Below are 23152 nucleotides of genomic sequence, written 5' to 3' on the forward strand. Positions count from 1 at the left end.
GCTGCTTACCCAACCAATACTTATCCCTTTTTCCATTGCAGCCTGCACTTAAATTGTTTGGCATTCAATTTGTAAGTTTTTTCTTTAGCTTTCCATATGGGTGGGCGCTATTGTCAGCCGAAACTAAATTAGATTTGCTTGCTGTGCTGTCTTGGCAACACCTTTGAGTCGCTTCCAAATCACATTATGCTGCGCAAACTCGAGTTAACTTAAGTAATTAAATTAGGCAGTCCTCCCCTATACGAGCAGCGAGGCGTGTGTCAAAGTTTTATGCGAGAAGTTTTTACATTAGGCAGGCACACGCAACTTTCATTTCGTTCCGGGCATTAGCATATGCAAATTTTGGGGCTGCAAATATTAATATTAATACTAATCAGATACTTACTTTAGTTATACACATTAAGCCGTACACTGTTTCGATTATTTTTTAAAGGATTTCAAATTCATTTTATTGATTTTTTTCTTTTTGTTTGTTTTTGTTTTTGTTTTTTTCGCTTATCTTTTTTATAGTGTTTTTTGTTTTTTGTTTTTCTTGTTCTTGACACCAACTTTGTTAATTGGTTGTTAATCGCAAATCAGAATTACTTTGTTGTATTTGTAATGTTTTGTTTTTTTATTGTATGCTTGCTTGGTTTTTATACGATATTTCATCTTATTGTTGATGTTGAAATATATATGTATATGTATATGTATATACGCACTTGCTATATAAACTTAAGTGTAGAAACTAAATTAAATAATTTGAATTTGTTTGTTTTTTTTTTACTCATTTTTGTTATACTTGTTTCTTTTTATAGTTATAAATATATGTACCTCAAATTTATGCACGCACACACATGAAAACAACAACAAAAGGGTTCGCTTTGTAGTTTACAATAAAACTATGACAAAAGTTAGTGACGCTTTCAATTTACAAACTATAAAGTGTAGCGTTAGTTCGCCGATTGTATTGTTTAAAACGATACGCTTGGAAGTGTTTGAAAGAAATTAAATGTTTATACATAAAAATCAAAGAAAAACAAATTGCACAACAATAAATTAAATGAAGAAAAAAATACAACAAAAACAAATTAAGTATTGCCATAGAAAATAAATAAGACAGGCACAGCAAACACACACACACACACACACACACAGGCAGACACATGCGCATATTACGCATACGCCGTGTTTAACTCAAAGCGCTGCACGTTCAGTTCAAGTTTGAGTTACAGGCTTACAAATGAATTAATTAATTCAGTCGCTTTCAAATGCATTCGTTTGACTTGCGCCGTGTGCTTTAATTTGTTTTTTAACTACAGTTGAAATAATAATAATTGTCATTTGTTGTTAATATTTATATGCGCATATGCGTGTGTGTGTGTGTGCGTGTGTGTGTGTGTTTGTAAACTATACAGAAATTTGTTTAAACAATGTGATGTGTGTTTCTTTCATTTATGCCCATTTATGACTTTTTTATAAAAAGAAATGATATATAAGTGTGTGTGTGAGTGTGTGTGTGTGTGTTTCACTTTCTCACATCATAATTTTTGTTTGTGTGTGTGTGTTTTTTGCTTCTTTGTTTATATTTATTATTACTATTTTTCACAACAGATATTTGAAAGGCTTGGCATTTAAAAATAAATTAACAAAAAGTACAGAAATTAAAATTAAAAATAATATTATATGTTTATAGCGTTTATAGCTCCACATAGTGAGCTCTGCTAAGATCATTAATGTTTTGTTTTTTTATGTGCGAGAGAGCACATAGCGAAAAGTATTTGTAAAAAGTTTGAAATGTTAAAAATTGTTTTCATTTTTCATTTGTTTAAAACAATAAATATAATTGGATTTTACTCGAATATATGCATATAACGCGTTTTGTTTAAACTTAATTGGCGCTGCTTTCATTTTATTCTTGATTGGTATATAATGTATGTAAGTGTATAATATATAATTATATAGACATTATTTTTTCGACGCCCCTTTTATTATTAATGCTACGATTTTTTACGCTTTTTTACACACAAATTTCAGTTGATTTTTTTTTAGGTTTTTTAAATATTTTTTTTTTTATATATATTTATAGTATATATATATATATGGTTGCGACTTAAATGTAAACATTTAGATTTTACTATGTTTGCTGCGTTTTAAATCATTTGTTTTCATAAACTTTTCCATGTTCTTCATGTTTAATATTTATTTTAGAATTTTTGAGTAGTTGATGTGGTTCTTGGCGCTTATTTGGCCCTAGTTCTTTCTTTTACCTTTTGTAGAGATTTAACTATATATATATAGAAATGTATATATACTTAGGTATGTTAATATAATGCATGTATTGTTAATATGTATGAAATCGGTGAGTGCGCTTACTTGTAGGTGCCACTGTGTATGTGTGTGTGTGTGTGTATATGTGTGTGTTTGTGTGTGTGTCGTCGCTGATTGTACAACATTTATAGTACATGCGTATATGTCTTATAAATTGCCTAAAACATCGAGAGCTAAACACAAAGCTCAGTTTATATTTGCATAGCATACGCTGCTCAACACTGTGTATGTGTTAGCCAACACTGCAACATGCTCTACTTTGACTTGACCTGTTTTGTATTTTCCCAAGAGAACTCTTTTGTTTAATAGCTTTTTATTATGTTTGTTGTTGTTGCTTTTCGTTTTATTATTGTTGTGATTTTTTTAAGCGCACTGTGTGCGACTTTAACATTTAACTTTAAAAATTAATAAAGCGTTTTTATACTTTCTTTGTTGGTTTACTTGCTTCTCTTCTTCTTCTTCTTCTTCTTCTACCTGCTGCTGTTATTTTGAAAACGAAATTCTGCGTTTAGCTTTTTTCTTTTATAATAAATGTTTGCATTATGTTGTTTGTTTGTGTTTCAGTTAAACTAAACTATTTACTTTACAACTAAATATTCTGTAGTCTCGTGGTTATACTATACGCTATATGTTATGAATGATTATTTAATGCATAATGCTATTAATTGTTTACTTGATTTTGTTTAGCTTGTTCCGCAATCTCTGAACTTTATCATAATATATCCATTATTAATGCCATTAAGTTGAATTTTGTTTTGTTTTGGTTGTGGGTTGTGCTCATCAGTTTTGGTTCATCATCAGTTTGAAGTAACAGTTCGCATTCATAGAAAGTCGCCGCTAGCGTGTACGCACTGTAAGCAGTTATCAAAATCAAAATAGTTTATTAGTTTATGCCAAAATGCTAAGATATATGCAAATCTGCTTCTGGTTTTTGTTTTTGCCAGTTGCCGTTTGTTTTAGCCTTGGCAGCGGCCAAGTTTATGCGTTAATAACTTCCTATTTCAGTTTCTTCAACTCAAACAGCAGCAGCAGCAGCAGCAGCAACTTCGCATGCTGGGGTCAATTATTTAGACTTGTGTGCTAATTACAAGCGACCAGGCCAGGCCAGGCCAGGCCAGGCCAAGGCTATAAATATCTAAGCCAAGTTTATGGCACATAAACTCGTTATGATTGGGTCGCATGTAATATTCTTTTATAGATTTAGCGCCTTATCAGTAGCAAACAGCAGTCTGGACTGCGATGCTTATGACGTCAGCAGAAAAAAACAGCAGCGCGCTGTTTTGTATGTAAATGAAATTAGTTTTGTTTTTCTCTCTCTTTTTGCACAAAATCAAACAACAAAGCAACAGCAAGATAAAAAAAAAAGACAGCAAACGTTTTTGTGTGTTAGCTGGCGGCGCTTTTAGGACTGAAACAAAAGCCGTTAGAGAGAAGACGGCGGCGGCGGCGGCACCCACGCAGCAATAACAACAATAACAATAAAATTGAAGAGCCATGCCATGATATATAATACCGCATAGTAAAGTGTATAAAGTATATTATATACATTGCTTTATGGGTATTTGTATTGCATGCGCTAAGCTGAGCCAGCAGCACTGTTAGTTACATAAGCCGTCAAATAAAGTGCGAAAAGTGGGGGCGGGGCGAGTGTCAGGTAACAAATTTATCGAGCAGCATTTGTTATGCTCAGCAGCACTTGAAGCTGAATGCTAAGAAACTCACACACAAACATAACAGCGCGCTGTAAGCAGCTTACAGCTGCAGCTGCTCTTAACATAACATGTTAAGACTTTGGCACTCGAGTTTCAAATAATTACAAGTTCATTATCAACTTTCTTAGACTTGTACTGACTGCAAATTTAATATTTTCAAAAGCAATTAAATGTATATTACACATGACTAAATTTTGGCAGCAATTTGCCTTGCAGTTATTATAAATTGTAATTACAATTTTGGTCTGTCTATGCTCAAAGCTAGCAATAAAAATATATGTATGTTAGTCAGCCCTGACAGCAAATTTATAACAAATGCTTATCAATGCAGTTGATTTACAAGCTATGCAATTAAATTAAATTTCAAGTTGTTGGGCCTGTGTAATAAACTATGAGGCAGTAGTGATAAGTATATAGGGCTATTGTAAATATTAATAAAAAAAAAATGGACTAGGACAATAATTATTGTAGATTATGTCAACGTTTCAAAAATAAAGCAGTTAGGAATTGAAAATAATTTACAATTGAAAAATATACCAAATATAATTTTTATTAGAGCCTGCAGCTCAACTTTATTTCAATTGTTTAATTCTAATTAAATCATTTGCAGCGCTGCTTTAAAATAAAACTAAGCTAATTATTAAAAATAACAATTGCTTAACATTATTATAGCAATGTTTATAATTTATAAATCAAATAAATGTCATGCTACCTTGACTAACGTTTCATATCTAAACAAACAATTCTCTAACAAATTAGTAAGTAAGTGCGACTAACTTAAGGCTTATCAAAAGTTGTCACAAGCTAACTAGAGCGCAACTTTACTTTATACATAATGTATGTATATAAGTGTAGCTGTGTGTGTGCTGACTGCAGTGCTGACATAACTGTAAAATGCCAAGCGAGCGAGCGGATTCTCTGAATAGCCATAGTCGGTTGCTTTATGTTTTCTTAGCGTCTTTTGTGCATTTTTAAAAAGGCCACATAAATGTGTTTTTGTCTCTCTCTCTCTCGCTTACTGCTTATGGAACTGGCCGTTAACTTCAAGTTCCATTTTAAAAATGCGTAATTACCACCTGGGGGCAAATCAACAAGCTGAAGAGCGTAAAGCGAACTACAAGCGAGAGATAAAAGTCGCTAATTTGCATGTGTGGGGGGGGTGGAGTGGTGGGCGAGGTTAGGGGCAATTGTTTGCTCCACAATAGCAAACAATGAATGCGGACTATGTCACGCGCAAGTTCAATAAGCAGCATATAGATAAAACCAACAGATAAGCTAAACTATTGCTAGCGTCTTTTATTTTCCATAAAAATAGTGCATTGAACTGTAAATAATTTAGCTAGCAGTTTGATTTCAATATACTTTATGGCCTTTGCTTTAATAAAATGTAAACAGTCTGAGGCGCAGGGCGGCTCGAGCATTATAAGATGACAGGCAGACAAAATGAAACGACAAGCTAAAACCCTGAGAGACATGTCAAACAGACAAGCAACAACATAAATAAATACACACACACACACTCACACACATGTCTGTGTGCACAAAAATAGTTTTTGCGAATTGCCAGCAACAATTTTTGTTTTTCATAATATTTGCGTCTACCACTGTATCTTGTATAAATATATATTTAGTAGAGACTGTTGCTCATTCTTGATTTATTAAAATGTTATTATTATTTTTTATGCGTGTGTGTGTGTGTGTGTGTGTGTGTGCATATTTTGTAGCTCTTTGCTTATATAATTTAATTTATATTCAGCTTAATAGCAAATTTCTTGTTCTCAGTTCAAAGCAACATTTTTGTCATTGCCTGTAGGTCAAATATGTTGCAATCAAGAGCTTCAGGTGTTGTTGCAAATTATTCGAGCATAAAATTTATAATAAATTGTTCTAATGTGTATAATTTTTATGAGCTCAGTACAGAACAGTTGAGATGAATAAAAGTTAATAAGAATTGCCTAACAAATACAATCAGAATTAAAAAACAATGAAATTTAAATGTTATTAAGGAATTAAAAAAATTTTTTATTTTTTTAAAAAAAAATACAATAAAAAATATTTAACTAATGCTGTGAGCATATTAAAGCATAAAATAAATAAAAATGCACTTCGAATTGCTCAATTAATAGCTGGAAATTTTCTTATTTCTATTTATTTATTTATTTCTTTAGCAGACTTCGCTAAACGCTTACAAATTATTAAAAATAAAAACACAAACTCATTGTTTGACTTAAATAAAATTTATAAAGAATTTTCTAACAAATACAAATCAGAATTAAAGAAAACGTTATAATAAAATGTTTATAAAAAATTAATTAAATACAATAAAAAATATTTAGCTAAATAATAAAAATGCACTTCGAATTGCGTTGAAATTTTTCTTTAGCTGACTTAGCTAAACGCTTACAAATTATTAAAAATAAAAACACAATCTCATTGTTTGACTTAGATGAACTGTTAGAGCTTTTTAATTATTGAAAATAAATTTGAAACATTTGATCATGAGTCAGTTGCTCTACTTATAAGTTCTATAGACAAACTGCGGCATTAATTATTATGATCTAGCCTAAGTGAGAGAGGAGAGGGCAACAACCCCCCAAGCCACTGCTAATAAATTAACTGCTAATGTTTTTTGAATAGCAACAGCTTGAAACTAATCAAAAGCAAATGGAAAGCTGCTATAGCTCTATATATTGCATATTCTAAGCATACTGAACGATTTTGAATGCTCGCATCGATGGTTGTTGAACTCTCTCAAGGCTTTTTGCATTCATTTGATTGCCGCGCGGCCACTTAGCAACAACTAGTTAGCTCTTGGCTTAATTCAAGTGTTGCTGCATTTTATAAAATATATACAGTGTATACAAAAATATTAAAAGATGTATTCAAAAGTTTTTTCACCTATTGCGATTCAATTACACGCACTCTCGGCCTTCTACACGATGCTCAACAGACAGACAGACGCAGCTCATTGGGACCACTTAAGAAATTGTATTGAGTTCATTGCGAGCTGCGCTTTGGCGTTCGTTGTCTTTTTAAATAAATGAATGACGACAGTGTGCGAGTTCAATAAACAGCAAAGGAAAAAAAAAATTGCAGATTCAGTTTAACAATTCATCAGTATATTGCCTTCGCCTGCGGGATAGCGCTCTCAACTTTTTTAATAAATACTTCTGTACGGGCTGGGCGTGGAAAACTTTTGAGAGGCAATGAAAATAATCAAACGAAATTAAAAGTATAAAACAATTCGAAATTGCGTCTGGGGCCGAGAGCGGATGGAATGTCAATAAACTTATTGACTTTGAAATCCAAATCAAATTTCAACAGACAATAATCAAAATAAAAAAAAAAAAAGCATGAAATGTGTGTGGAAATTTTTGCAGCAAACAAAAAAATCGATGAAGCACTTACAGGCAAATCAATTAAAATGAAATTTTTGTTTGTTTTGCTTTTAATAAAGGGAAAATGTCTACTCTACGCTCAGGCTGGAAATGAAACAGGAAACAGGAAGAGCAGCGCAGCGCAGCGCAGCTGAAAAAACATTTTGAGCGCATTAAATGTGAATTTTCAATTTTTGCGTCGCTTTTGTTGTAACCAAATTAACTACGAAAGTAATTAAAGAGCAAGCAGCAGCGGCGAACTGAGCTGAGGCATGTGGCAAACAACTTGAGCCCGCAAGCTCTCAGTGCTCAGCGATGTTGCAAGCTCCACAGTTGTGGCGGCGTGTGGGCGTTTGTGGCAACTTGCGCGCGCATGGGGCAATTAACGCAACACACTGTGGCATCCTCGACAAAGACAAGCCAGAGGGAAATTTACAGCGAACGCGAGCGCATTGAAAGCTTTAAGAAATTTAATAAATTTAATTCAAGTGTTGCTGCATTTCATAAAATAAATATACAGTATATATAAAAATAAAGAACGATTCAAAAGTTTTGAATCTGCATGTGCGCTTTTTCAATTAATTTATTGCACTATATATTTTATGATTCAATTAAATGGTCGCTGCAATTTTTGGGCTTAACCACAAACAAAATGCAATTTGATTCAATTAAGCAAAGTTGAAAAACTGGTTAGCTCTTGTAAATTCGAGTAGTGTCAGAACAAATCTCGAGTGAGCGAGAGAGAGCAATAGTGTGTGAGCGAGCGAGGCAGTTTCTGCTGGTGCTGCAATAAAATTAAATTAAATTTGAAACAGCAAAAAGCGGCAGCAACAACAACTTTGAGCGCTGGCAGGCAAAAAAGGAAGCTGTTGCTTGCTCTTTCACACACACACACACATACATGCGGCAAAGTGCACTTGTGTGTGTGTGTCTGCTCGTCATTATTATATTGCCTGCTGGCCCTTTTCATTCTCCAACACTTGTTGTTTTATTTCCTTGCTATGCTTTTTTTTTTATTATGCTGTTTTCCTTTCTCTCGTTTTACTGTTAATTATGATAAGACAGTAATTACATTTATCTGTTGCTGGCACTCAAACTCAACTCAACTGAAGTGTATGCGTGGGCAACGTTGCGTATGCGTTATAGCGTATACGCCTAGTGTGCTCAAGGTTACGCACAAAACTAAAAGCAGCGCAACCTTAGCTTAGCCAAATTATAATAAAATTTAAAAACTCGAACGTGCTTCACAAGCAGCAGCTAAATATTAAATAAATTTGGCCATAATGATGTGTAGATAATTTTTGCATATTATCTGCAAATTATATAGAGCAGCGTTAAGTGCGTTACACTGCACAACAAAATAATTATTTATGCTTAAATTTGCTGCACAGTGTAAATATAATTTATGGCAGCAGCTAAAATGACTTACACTGCACAACAAAAAATTTATTTATATTTTTAAATGCTTAAGTTTGCTGCATATGTAATTAATTCATATATTTTATGCCTTTTAAATTTGCTGCACAGTGTAAAGATAATTTGCTAAAAAATACAGCAGCAACAAAATAATTTTTTATATTTTATTTATATTTTGAAATGCTTAAATTTATTTTTTAATTTATCTATATTTTTTATGCTTAAATTTATTCTTCAATTTATTTATATTTTATGCTTATTGAATTTGCTGCAATTTTATTACCTAACTTTGCTGCCTAGTGTAATGCCATAGCGCCAGTAAATAATTAATCAATAATTACACTTTAGCTTGTAGTCAAGTGACAGCGACATCAGCAGCAGCAAAAAGAAAAACAAAAAAAAAAAGAAAATAGACTCAATTAATTTGCTGGCAAGCACCTGCCTTAGCATTTGGCTTGCATGCAGACGGACGGACGGACGGACAGACAGACAAGCATACACGCCCACTTGGCCACGCCCAGCTGCCATGCTACGTAACGTCAACGCAGCAAAATAAAACGAAATACAAATTATTATTGATTACACGTCATTTGTGTGTGTGTGTGTGTGTGGGCGGCGGGGGTGGGGGCTGCTTTATAGCATCGATTCCAGTAAATTCAATTAGGCACACGAATCGCTTCAAACTATGTATAACAGTAATTGCACACACACACACACATAAACAGTTAGCTTGATGTTGTGGGCGTTATCAGGCCAAAAAATGAATGCATTATGTAAGGCGATAGCTCTGGGGTGCATATTCTTAACCCATTTCACAGCTGGGCTAACGACTTCGACTTGGGCCCAAACAATAAACTTGAGAACGAACCGCATTAGGCGCTTGGCCCATTAACTGTTTTGTTTGTTGTTGTCTTGGCTTTAGTTTCAACAGCCACAACTTTAAATAAAATCTTTTGGGCTTTGCCGTTGTTGATAAGATCGAGAGAGCTGTGCGAATTTTAGCAACAATTGTTATCAATAATTATGCAACATCAATAAAAACAATTGCGTTGTCATTAAGATAAGTTGACAAGCAATTTCTTATGCAATATTCCAGCCAGTGTTGCCATATTTTGAATAAAAAGCAGCTAAAATATAAATAGAAAATTATCAAATACTACAATTAATATTTTAGCTATTATTATGCTATAATATTTATCATTTAAATAACAGCAGCATAGCCTAACAACTATTTTAATTTTTAATTGCAGACTAAACTATTTTATTTTAAACTTGCTACATTTTGAAAATTTGCTATCAATTACAAAATAAATGCACTAAAATAATAAAGTTTAAAGTTTACATAAAAAAGAGGAACAAAAATTAAAAACAAGTTGCTCATTCAAATGCCATAAAATATTTTAAAAATATTTCGTTAAAGTTACGTACAGCAAAAATGCTAGAATATGCTAAATAAACACTTTTATTTTTATTTTAAGTTGTTTATATTGTTAATTAATATGAATATATGCACATATATGCAAATATTTTAACTTTAAATCTAGCTTGAAATAAGCTAAGCTAACAGCACTAACCAAGCTAATTCTAAGCACTAATGCTGGCTAAATAATGTGTAAGCCTTTTACAGTGGCGTACAAAATTCTATTTCATTCTTATAAATTCTGTATACGAAATTGCTTGGCACTGAAAAATGTTTAAACTGAAGCGCTGAAGCGTTGCAAATTTAGCCAGGTAAAGAGCGAGAGAGAGAGCAGCAGAGACAGCACACAAATTGAGCTAAATGTAGCGCTCATATAGTCACTAAAAAAAATATAAAAAAAAGCAACAACAATTGCAAACACACAAAAATTTATACAATTTTTTTGAACAGACTCAACATGGCGACGACTGAAGCAATGTGTGCGTTATTTAAATGATGATTTTGTTCTCTCTCTCTCTCTCTCTCTCAATTTAAATGCCTCACACTTTTATTTCATTTTTATTTTCATTGCATTTAACGCAAAACTCGTTTTGTCTTCTTTTTTATTATTGTTTGCGAATATAAAGCTAGCAACAAAATGTTTATAATTTATGCGCAATGCGTTTGTTAGCTAAACGCTAGACATAAACATTGCTCATACGACGCGTTGACGACGCAGCGCGTTAAGAATTAATGATCAATGCGTATACCCTTGACAAAAAATAATGCGAATACATACAAAACTGCAATAATTGTGTCATCACTAACAAAACAGACAGGCTTGAACAACTGTATTTATTTATTGTCTGAAATATACAGACAAATATGTTTGTATATACAACTGAACTATACGCAAATTGTAGCTTTAAGTTTTCGATAATAAAAATAAGTATTTTAAATTGTTAAATTAACTTTTTAAGCATTAAGTTGTTATAGCAATGCAACAAAATATTTTTTATTATATTTTGCAACATTTTAAATAATAGTAAAAGAGAAATTGAAGCGCAAATTTGTTTTTTATTCAGCGTTTGAGCTTTGTTTGTTATTTAATAATTTTTTGTAATTAAAATATGTTAACTTGTTAGCTAGTTTTAATTTTTAGCTTACTTATAAATAATTTTCAAATATATATATATGATTAGCTTGTAAACTGCATTTAAATTTTATAACAAATTATTTAACTATTTTTCTAGCAACTTGCTTGACATTTATATAATTTGTTTACATCACTTTTATGCAAAAAAAAATTCGTTGACGCCTACTCTTGTTCGCTTTTAATTGCGCGCATTGTTTTATGTTTTTTTTTTTTTATGTATTGTCAGTGCTATAACTATTGCGATTGTTGTTGTTTTTGTTGCTGCAGCGCGTGCGTGTTTGCAAGTAAATTTGAGGGCACTGTTACAAGGCTGTCCGCCTAGTCTGTCTGCTTCACACACACACACACACACATACAGTCGAAACTAACTGTCATTGCATTTGCAGTTGCCCCAGAGACAGCGACAGCGTCTTTGGCGTCTCAGCCAGCGACTGACGTTGGCGTTGGCAGTTGCACTTTAGTTTGCCTGAGAGATTTATGTGACTTGCTCCAGCGTCAGACTCGACCGAGTGCTAAAACAAGTTTAGCTGCAGCTACTAGTTTGGCTAGAGTGTGGCATCCAACTGTGATTTGAACTTTAGACAACAACATACTAATTAGTAAGCGCAGGCCAGACAAATATGACCTCAATTCACAGCTTATTAAAGTTAAGTTAACCACCCGCACTTGAGAAGCAACAAATTGCTGCCATCTTATGTTGCAGCTAAACAAATGGGGCAGAGCTAAATTCTTGGGGTTCAGACTAAGTATTGGGAGTAAGCAGCTAAATTTCTGTGCTCTAATTATTAATTTAATGTAAAGTCAAAGCACAGCATAAATAAAATATAAATATGCATATGAAATTGTTTTTAGTTTGCAAAACAATAATTCAGCAAATAACAGAATAATTAAATATATATTGTATATAAAAAAAATATATATACATTTATTCTAAAATAAAAAAAATATTTTTAACAAATAAAAATAAAGTTAAATATATAAAATAAAGAATTTTTATTTACATATATATTGATAAAAAATTAAATAATGTACAACATTTTTAACTTTACTTCGACAAAATTAAATTTCAAACAAACTAAAATTAAATAAATATGAAAATTAGTTAAAAAAAAATTAAAACGTTAAATAATGTAAAAAATATATATTATATACTTTACTTATCGTTTTAATTTTTTTAAACTTTCATATTTATTTAATACATATTTATTCTTATTTCATATTTATTTAATACATATATGTATGCTTAATTTAATTTTTTTTAAACTAATTTTATATTTATTTAAATATAAAGTTAAAAATTTTCTACATTATTTATTGTATATGCAATTTTAATTTTTTTTTAAGCTAATTTTCATATTTAATTTTAATTTGCTCCACATTTTAGTTTTTTATCATATACTCTAGTCTGACCCAATTTAATACCTTGAACCACTTTGAAGGCAAAATTCTAAGTCCAGCGCATTGATAAACGATTACAAAGCAAATTCATTGAGCACTTTGTTGGCCTATGTAAATAAGTAAATGCTTAAAGTGCTAATAGCGTGGCCTAAAATTATTAACAGAGAGAGCTCGAACAAAAGCGAAATGATTGATGAACAATAATTTTGTTGTTTGCCAAATTAAAGTGAAAACATTAATTAGTGCCAATAAAAAATTGGTGCAGGCAAAAATGTGTCACATGAATGGAATATAAAAGATAAATAAGCAAAACAAATACAAGAAGCGCAAAAGCAACGACAAGCTATCAAAAGGTCAGACAAGGTCACGGCCAGTCGATTATGCTATGCAGCAAAAATTTGAGCTGAAGGTTACAATAGGCCTATATAATATTATATATATATATAATGTTTAAAAATGTAAGCATTATTTTTAATATAACAATATATATATATATTTATAAATTATGACTTGACTTTGAGCACATATATGCAAAATGAATATAAATAATATAATGTAGTTTTAGCTAATGGGCTGTAAACACGCAAATTTATATATTTTGGCTTTCTATTTGATTTGTTTAGAGCAGTTGGTTATATACAATAAACAAAAGCGAAGTAATCAATGGGGTCAAGTGTAAATAACTGCAGTCATTATATTTATTTATTTACAGCTTTTGGTTAAACGCAAAGTTCAATGCAAATTGTGGGCGTTTGATAAATATGAAGCACGCAAAACTTTTAATCAAACTAAAAGAGTAAAACACGCAACAAAAGAGCGAAGGAGAGAGAGAGCGAGAGCGAATGGCAGCTTAAATATTTAAAACGCCAGCATTTAAAAACATTAATTATAAATTTTAGTTGCAAAGCAATTTGTTAACTTTGTTAATTGCTACTTTAATTGCGAAAAATTGTTTTCAATGTGTGCGCGCGCCCGCACAAATGAGAGCCTGAAACTTTTTGCTGATTTTATAATGCAAACAACAACAGAATAACAGTTGTTATTTAATAGCCCGCTTAATTAAACAAAATACAAATTGCCGTTTACACTTTTCAGTTTACAAATCAGTTGTGCAATCTGCAATTTGAGAAAAACACACAAACTGTCAAATGAGTTGAACTAAAGCTGAATAGAGAAACTTCAATCTAACTGCTTTATATGCGCTTTACTTAATGCTATTACTCACATAATACTTTAAACATTTAGCTGGTGCTGTAACAAATTAAACGCTTGTTAATTATGTGAATCCCCGCTTATCACTTATCAACAGCTGTTAAATCATGTACTAAAGCTGATTCATGCTTTGGCTTGTCTTGTTCGTAACCCTTTCGACTCTGACAGTTATTATCTGGGGGCATTATGTTCTCCAAAATAAATACCAAAAAATTCAACTACTTAACCCAGAAGCACGTAGTCGATTTTATTCGACTGGCAACAAACATGTGCAGCACATGTGGGCCTAAAGTTGCGGATAACGCGGCCTAAACAGCGCACCCTGCCCACCCTCAACAAAATGTGCTAATACACTGACAAAAAATAATGTATTAAAAATAATAGTAGAAAGCCTAAACAATAAAATACGCTTAAACACTAATCAAAAGCATATTATTATTTTAAAAATTTCTAAACTTTGTCACCTTTTGTTGTGGGAATTTATAGCAATAAACGTGCCTTTAATTTATTATTATATCCTCAAAATTTGTCATCTTATATTGTCTGAATTCATAGCTATAAAACGTGCTTATTTTTATATTTATTTAAAACACTTAAATTTGCTATTTTGTTATCTTTTAGTTATGTTAACTACTTTTCGCTCAGTGTAGCTTGTGTATGCCGAGAAATATCAAATCACTCGCCTTAACAGCTGCAGTGAGTGAAACTAATTAAAAGAATGACCGGAACGCGAGCAATGAGCGCAAGTGAGACGGCATGAGAGCGAGAATGAGAGACAGACAGCTTGCTTGATAAACTCAATGAGCGCACAAACGTGTCTCATCGGCCGTGGGCTGCGCAGCTCGCGCGCTCGCGCGCAGCGCACTCTTCTTGTGTTTAATCAACTACTCGCTGGCATTGTCCAAACAAATAGCAATCAATCAAATTTGTTTTTATACTTTTCAGAGCTAACGCGAAACGCTGGAAAATAATTAATAGTTTGCTGATCCAAAGAGTAACAAATACACAAGAAATTTTGGTGTTAAGTAAATAGGAAAATACCGCAGCAAATAGTGCTATCTATTCTTAAAAGACAGTTTGGCAGCTTGGCAAGAATTTTTCAGAAAACAGTTGTAAGTCTAAACATATTATAAAGTTCTTGGAATCAACAAGTTCGATTAACAAATACAAAACAATGTTAAGTATCAACAAGTAAAGGCAGTCAAGTAAATAATATGTTAACAAAGCAAAAATAATGGAGTAGAATTTAGGAAGTAGCTTTAATGCAATTTGCTTTATTTTGCATTTAATTTACTTTTTATATATATTTGATATTATAGGATTGTAAATGAAATTAAAATAAATATTTTATTAATTTTGGAATATTTTTAAAAAATATTAAGCAATCACTAATATTCAATATTCAGAAAATTTGTAAATTCGTTTCAAAAATAAATAAATAAAATCTTGAATATTAAATTAAATATTTTATTTATTTTGAGATATTTTTAAAAAATATTAAGCAATCACTAAGGCTTCAAGCTTGTAAATTTCTTTCAAAAATAAATAAATAAAATCTAGAATATTATGTTGATATGATATTAAAAAAAAAAAACAATCTGATTCTGTTTTTTAGTAACTGCAGCAAACTTCTTTGACCTTTTTGCATTTCCATTTACTTTTTGTACATAATTATCATACTATATGTTTGTAAATTAAATAAAAAATGTGCATAAATATAAAGTAAAAAATAAAATAGTTGTAGTACTTACAGTTTGTTGTTAATTATAGCGGCCGTTTTGTTGGATAAATAAAATCCAAAAATTGAAAAATGCAGTTGTAGTTGCTGCTGTACTGACGTATTGATGTTGTTCGTATTGATGTATTGATGATTGATGTTCCAAATTAGACACGATGAGTAGTTGTTGTAGCTTAGTTTCCATTTGAATTATTTGTTGTAGTTGTAGTAGTTATAGGCTATAGTAGTAGTTGTAGTTGTAGTTATAGCTGTAGCTGTATAGTTGGTAAGTAGTAGACATATAGACGAGACGACGACGACAATAGCAACAACATCAACAACAACGACGATTGATGGTAACGAAGATGAATTGTGTTGGCAACAACAACAGCAGCAACAACAATAACAACAACAACAACCACAATAATAAATGTGATAATGTGATGTATATTGTGCTTTTTTGTTTCTAGAATTCAGCAAACTCCTTGGCGCATTTTTCGGTGCTAGAAATTCGCAACGCCTCCTCCTCGTAATCGTCGAAATTGCTTGTGTCGCCGGGCCCTTTACACCGCGGAATGAACGGTGCCTCAATTTTCTTTTGGAAGATCGCAATCCAGTCTGTGGAGGCAAACCATTTTTGATTCTTAATATCATTGACGCCCGCTTTCAGATTGCCATAGCGCTTGGTCAGATCCACTTGCAGCAAGTTGCGCAGCAGATCCTTCAGATCGGAGCCAAAGTGCGAGGGGAAACGCACCTTGCCGGACACGATTTTCTCATAGATCTGTATGGGCTGGTCTGCAAAGAACGGTGGATAGCCGGCGGCCATTTCATAGACGAGCACGCCCAGCGCCCACCAGTCCACGGCCTTGTTGTAGCCCTTGGACAAGATAATCTCGGGCGCCAGATATTCGGGTGTGCCGCATAGCGTCCAGGTGCGTCCCTTGACGCGCTTGGCAAAGCCAAAATCGGTGACCTTCAAATAACCTTGCGAGTCAATCAGTAGATTCTCTGGCTTCAGATCGCGATAGATCAAATCGAGATAATGCAGATACTCAAAGGCGAGCACAATCTGCGCCGCATAGAAACGCGAATGGGGCTCCGAGAAGCGTCCGACCTTGCGCAGATGCGAGAACATCTCTCCGCCGGGCACATACTCCAGCACCATATAGAGATTGGAGTTGTCCTTGAAGTGATAGCGCAACGAGACTAGAAATGGGAACTGTATGGCCTGCAGGATGCGTTTCTCGTTTAGCGTATGCTCCACCTGCTTCAGCTTGACCACCTTCTGCTTATCCAAGATCTTCATGGCGTAGTAGTCTTTTGTCGGCTTGTGCTGCACAATCATCACCCGGCCAAAGGAGCCCGTGCCCAGCGTCTTGATGCGCTCGAAATCCTCGAGCGCCGCCGTATTGGTTGGATTGCGACGCCACTTGTCCTCGAACTCCTCCTTGGCCTGCTCCAGAAACTCTTTGACCGTCTCGGCGGCATCCACCTTCTTGTTGGATGTGGTGGCGTTGTTACCCATCTTGGATATAGTGCCGGTTAGCGATGACAAACGGAACGTGGCGCTGGTGGAGACTTGAGCTTGTGGCTCCTCTGCGGCGGCAACTTCGCTGCTCTTTCTGCCTTTCGCGTCTGTTGTTGTTGTCTCGAGTGTTGCTGCTGCTGCTGTTGTTGTTGTGCTGCTGGTGCTTGCTGTGTTAGGCGGCGTTATTTTGTGGCTAGCGGCGGCTGCTTGCTGCTGTCCTCCACACGCACCACCGCCTTCCTCCTCGCTGCTGTGCTGCTGCTGTAACTTGCCCTCAGTACCGCTGCCGCTGCCGCTGCCCGTCCCTGAACTATGATGGGATTTTTTCTTTTTAAGAAATTGCAAAATGGATTTAGCTATTTTGCCGAGTTAATTAAACCACTTAAAAAATGAATTATTCGCACGCTTTTGTCTTCGATTAGACAAAAAACGCTTCACTTGTTTGCTTTTGCTTTTTCTTTTGCTTTTTATGCTTTTTGCCTTCTTAGCAGTTATAGCTTTGCTTTAATTTTAATTTACTTTGTTGCACTTTGTTGCTTAAACTAGTTTTAGTTTTACACTTTTGACCTTAAACTATCATTTGGTTGTTACACTTTTAATCAAATTATATTTGCCGCCTTTTATATTATTTATTAAATTATATTTATTAGCTGCAAAGAGAAATTATAGAATTTTAATTAGCATTCGTATGTAATATTTGTTATCGTTTTTCTTTTCTTTCATTTGCTTTTGCAGTTTCTTTGTTATGACTTTGTTTTTGCATTTGTTTGTGTTTGCAAGCAATTAAAAGTCAAATAGTTAACACAATAAATATACAAATTTGCATTAATTAGCGCGTCGCAAAAAATCAAAGCGTAGCTCACTCGAAACTACAACAACTAAACAAATGAAATAATAAAAACAAACACAAAGAAACAAACACACTGATGATCAATGTGAAAACAGCTGATGGCCGTCATATGTTGCGCTCTCACTCACACTTGCGGCTGCCTAAGCCATAAATAATTATTTAATGTTTTTTGTTTTTGCATTTGCGTTTTGCTTTTACACACACACACACACACAGTCACATTCATTGCGTTTTACTTTTTTGTCTCTTTTGCTTTTGCGCTTGTTTTTGCGCTCATTTACTCGCTGTTCTGCTTTAGGTATACACTTCTCTACTATATTTTACTTTTCGATTTGTCGCTGCGCTTTTCAGCTGCTGTTTTCTACATTTTCCTGCATATTTTTTCATTATGCAAAATTTTCTTAATTTATTGCACTTAGTTTCCGTCTTTTATTTTTGTGCATAAAAATGTTAACAGATTGAATAATCGATTTTTTCTACATACACATATATACACACTCATACACCAAATACAAAAACACATACACACACTCCAATTGGATTTGCATTTGTGGCAATTTACCTTTAATTCCAACTAATTCTATTTTTTTTGCAGTTGTAAACACATTTAGAAATATTGCATATATTTTGCATAAATTTTAACCGAATTGTGCACTTTCGATTTGTTTGCTTAGAAGTAAAATACCCGCATTTACCGCGAAAAAGCCCGACACGTCCGCCACAGTTAACAGCAAATTATTTTTTGAACGTTCAAATCTAGCACATATTATCCACAATGAAAAATAAAATCGTGCGAACGGGGCAGCAAGAAAAATCTGTAATGAAGGCGAGCGAGATGCAAAGAACGCAACATACCTGCGAGTATCATCTGCGTTAACGTTATGCGGGTGGTGCGACAACAAACAGCAGGTGTAAGTGTGAGCGAGATGAACGATGCAAACATGTTATGCTTCTGTTAAAGTGAATTAAATTGTTTGCTTAATCTGTTGCATATAAATCAAAAGTGAATAATCATTATAAAGTTGCATTTAGTGGCACATATTTTTATACATATTAATAAACAAGTGCCTTTTACAAAAAGTGGCAACGCCATTGGTCATGATACGCATTTATCGATGAACTGTATTGTGTTATCGGCGCATATAAACTTTTTCGGTTGGCTTTAAAAATTAACTGATAGATAGATAAAATGATGTGGTCAAATGGCAGTTATTGTTTAATTCAAGCATTGCAAGCTGGATAACAAGCGAAATAAAGTTATCGTTGCTAAGAATAATTAGCTTGACAACGATGGTTACGCCGGGCAACAAACAGCCATAACACATCAAGAGGTACTATGTTGCTTGCTTGAAATTGTTTAATTAACAAGTTTAAAACAGTTAACTCGACGAAAATGAGTGCAAAGTCGGTAAATGATAAAGTGCAGACGCCAACGGCGCCACCACCTCCACCCACAGCCGCAGGCAGACCGCCCACATCACAACTGTTTACTGTATGGTAACAACTAAGAGTTATAAAAATGTTGCTAATTTAAACTTACATTTGTTTAGCGTGGCAACTTGATGAGCAGAGGAGCTGCTGGAGACAAGACAGCTATGGCTAGACCCTCCACAGCGGTGCGAGCGGTGGGTTATGCAGCCAGCGGCAATGGCTCGGCCGGACAGCGCTTCGATCAGTTCTTTTTGGAAAAGGTGAAGCAGCAGACGCTATCATCAGCCAATGCAGCTGTAGATGCAGCCAAGGAAGTCAAGTAAGTTTCGCATATAGAATGTGCTAATTAATGCCAAAGTGTAGTCCACAGATCAAGTACAAGAACATGGAGAGCAAGATTGTTAAACTGCTGGAGTCTTCTATAGTGCTGGCCGAAAGTGTGGCTGCCAAATGTGCCAGTGGTGAAATAAATGCTGAAGTAAAGTCTACGCTAGCAGATGCGCTAAATAAGGCTAAGGATGCCAGCTCACTGGATCGCATATTGCATCACGAGCAAGACAAACAGGGCGAAAATGTATTTCACAATTTCGATCTGACCTATGCGGTAAGTCGAGCAATAAGTGACGAATACGATTCTCATGCTGTCCCATTGCTTGCAGGTATTCTTTAATCTGGCGGAGCAGTATGAACACAATGATATGCACATTGAGGCTTTGAACACTTATAACATTATGACCAAGAACAAAATGTTTCCACATGTTAATCAGCTGAAGCTCAACATGGGCAACATTTATTTAAAGATGGGCATGCACAAGAAGGCTATCAAAATGTATCGCATGGCGCTGGACTCGGTGCCCAATACGCAGAAGCAGCTGCGGCTCAAGATTACCGAAAACATTGGTGTCCTATTTGTGCGCATGGCTCAATATGCGGATGCAGCTTCTAGCTTTGAGTTCATCATGTCCGAACGCGCGGATATACGCAGCGGCATACACTTGGTGCTTTGCTATTATGCGCTGGGTGATGTGGAGAAGATTAAGAGCAGCTTTCGTCAGCTGTGCGATGTGCAGTCTATGGAAACGGAACGCGATCTGGAGAACGAGAATAACATAATACGACTGCAGCAGCAGGCTGATCAGACGGGACAGTCTGATATGGAGCCAGGCGCTGCTGAAGTGGCTATCATAGATGCCGAAGCCGGCAGCAGCTATGTGCAGCGCAATGAGCCCGCCCAGAGCTCGGCTAATGTAAAGGACAGTCAGCGTTATGTGCTGCAGGCGCTTAAGACAGATGAACTGGCTCAATATACCAAACAGCGACGCAATGCGGAAAAGCGTTCCATTAATATGATTGTGGATTTGATATCGCCTTTGATAGAGGAGAACTACAACGATGGTAAGTTAGTCTGCTCTCCACTTAGCTCCGCTTTAATGTCTCTGCTCTTTCACAGGCTACAACTGGTGCATTGAAGTCATTAAGACGTCCAATCTCTGCTGGCTAGCCAATGAGCTGGAGCTGAACAAGGCGCTTGTCTATTTGCGCCAAAACGATGTCAATCAGGCCATTGAAACGTTGCAGATGTATGATCGTAAGAGTGAGGGCTCCATGACAGCCAGTGCGCTGACCAATCTGAGCTTCATTTACATCAACCTTGGCAATCTGGAAATGGCCACACATTGCTTAAATCAGCTGCAGGAGCTGGGTTTGCAAACAAATACTTTGGCTTTGGTCAACGCTGGAGTGGTGGACATATTGCAGCAAAACTTTAGCTCGGCTCGGGAGCGCCTGCTGCGCGCTTTGCAGCTGGAGCCGGCGCACTTTGAAGCCAACTATAATCTGGGTTTGCTGGCGCTGCAGCAGCAGGACTTTGAGCTGGCTGAGGAGCAGTTTGAGCTGCTGAAAGCGCAACTAATGGTGCCGCATTCGGTGCAGCATAGTCATGTCTACTATCAGCTGGCCAAATTACAGGAGCGTCGTCTCAGCAGCGGCGGCGCCTTTAAGTCCAGCGCAAGTCCTGGCGCGCTACAAGGATATTTGCAGGTGCTGGGCATTTCTGCAGCTGATATAGACTCACGTCTGTTCGAAAAGGTTGGCTCCATGTACGAGCAGCTGCAGGATCATCAGCAGGCCAATCAGTACTACAACGAAGCTTATCGCATCAACATGAGCGACATTAACATTGCCAGCTCCATTGGCTCCTACTACATCAAGCTGCAGGCAACGGAGAAGGCGCTCTACTATTACGAGCGTGCAGTCCTAGCAAATCCCAATGATGCAAATCTCATGCTGCGCATTGCCAGCTGCTTTAGGAACTCTTATCTGCCGCCCAAGCAGTATCTGGGCATGTTTGAAAAGATCTATGCGCGCTTTCCGGACAATCCCACGTGTGTGCGTGCGCTTATGCAGGTGACCAAGTCCTTGGGCATGAGCGAGCTGCATGAGCGCTATGGCCAGGAGTATGCCAGGCTGCAAAAGCAGCAGCAGGAGCGACAGAACGAGCAGCGCTACCAGCAGCAGCGTCTAAACTCAGCTACCTCAGGCAGAGGCAGCAGTCGTCTTAGAAGTAAGCAGCTATAATTCTAGTTGAACTCATAGCCAATAATTAATATTTACAGCACTGCGACCATCGAATGAGGAACGCATGGCGGAGAACGCTGACATCTCTGCTGGTCTCATGCCCAGTTCAGCTGGCTACACTAGTAGCGAGCAGTTTATGCAAAGCGGCAACAACTATGCGGGTAAGCATTATTATAATAAAGTTGCTTGCACTTTAATTAATTTAAATATGCGACAGTCAAGCAGCATGTGGATCCTTTGGGGCCACCGGCGGAACGTCCACGCACTGGCATGCATCATACCCAGCAGAGCAACGATTCCGATGATGAGGCTGAAATGAATGCCGAAAGCTTATTACCCATTTAAGCAATTAATATTGAAGCAGCAATGGGCATAAACTATATAAAGTTACTAAAATTAATGCAAAGTTGTTAAGGGCTTATCGAAAAATTATGAAAGAGCGACTATATTACACTTTTAATAAAATACAAGCCGTTGTAACTAAAAATATGATATGATAATAAGTTTATAGCATATTATGAATATTATAAAAGAAACTGCATTACACTTTTTTTAACATGCAAAAACATTGGAGCGCAACACGTGCGCCACTTGTTTAACCGCCGACGGTCAAAATGCAACTAATTTGCATTGGAGCTTCGCTTGCTGGCTTGCTGACTTGTCTCTCTTATCTCTGCTCTTCGCTCGTTTGCTTAGTGAGCAACAGCGCTGCTCGCGTCGTACGTTCGTATGCGCTTGATCGCTCTCAACTGCACGAGAGAGCTGCGCTGCTTTCTTGCTGAGAGAGCGCAGCGAACGCCCCCACCATGATACAATAATACAAAGTAGCACACTGCACTCTTCTTTTTGAGTGTTTGGGTACTTAGCTTCATTCGCTCCCGCTCACACCGTATACAAAACGAAAAGAGCGACAGCAAGAAAGCAGCAAAAAGGAAGAAGAAGCTAAGTAACTTAAGAGCGCAGTCCGCTGTCCCCCACCCCGTTACTTTGCGTTGAGTGCAATCAGCTGATTAAGCACAGATGTTTTCACAGCATTGAAATGTTCTTAGCAATAAGTTAATTGTTG

At 35.5% G+C, this 23152-nt stretch overlaps 2 protein-coding genes across 2 annotated transcripts; one reads left to right on the forward strand and one right to left on the reverse strand.

Annotated features, from left to right (window-relative positions):
- Positions 1–3086: 3086 nt before the first annotated feature.
- On the reverse strand, positions 3087–17592 carry LOC108608450 (cAMP-dependent protein kinase catalytic subunit 1). Its single transcript, XM_017999828.1, has 2 exons — positions 15732–17592; positions 3087–3161 (listed from the first exon to the last, which is right to left on the reverse strand). Exon 1 carries the CDS (start codon positions 17223–17225, stop codon positions 16164–16166), a length of 1062 nt encoding a protein of 353 aa, XP_017855317.1. The 5' UTR covers positions 17226–17592; the 3' UTR covers positions 3087–3161; positions 15732–16163.
- A 1879-nt stretch (positions 17593–19471) lies between these two features.
- On the forward strand, positions 19472–22495 carry LOC108607475 (intraflagellar transport protein 88 homolog). The gene is made up of 6 exons (XM_017998319.1): positions 19472–19570; positions 19629–19828; positions 19873–20113; positions 20169–20904; positions 20960–22072; positions 22304–22495. The coding sequence occupies exons 1-6, from the start codon at positions 19472–19474 to the stop codon at positions 22429–22431; spliced, it is 2517 nt and encodes an 838-aa protein (XP_017853808.1). The 3' UTR covers positions 22432–22495.
- The last annotated feature ends 657 nt before the right edge of the window (positions 22496–23152 follow it).

Source organism: Drosophila busckii, chromosome 2L (genome assembly GCF_011750605.1).
Source record: "Drosophila busckii strain San Diego stock center, stock number 13000-0081.31 chromosome 2L, ASM1175060v1, whole genome shotgun sequence".
NCBI classification, from domain to species: Eukaryota; Metazoa; Arthropoda; class Insecta; order Diptera; family Drosophilidae; genus Drosophila; species Drosophila busckii.

Bases quoted from the DNA above. Each gene is read 5' to 3' on its own strand.
- LOC108608450 (XM_017999828.1), bottom strand. From the start codon at position 17,225: ATGGGTAACAACGCCACCACATCCAACAAGAAGGTGGATGCCGCCGAG.
- LOC108607475 (XM_017998319.1), top strand. From the start codon at position 19,472: ATGAGTGCAAAGTCGGTAAATGATAAAGTGCAGACGCCAACGGCGCCA. The intron at 19,829-19,872 runs GTAAGTTTCGCA...GCCAAAGTGTAG, and splicing joins GATGCAGCCAAGGAAGTCAA to TCCACAGATCAAGTACAAGA. The intron at 22,073-22,303 runs GTAAGCAGCTAT...AATATGCGACAG, and splicing joins AGGCAGCAGTCGTCTTAGAA to TCAAGCAGCATGTGGATCCT.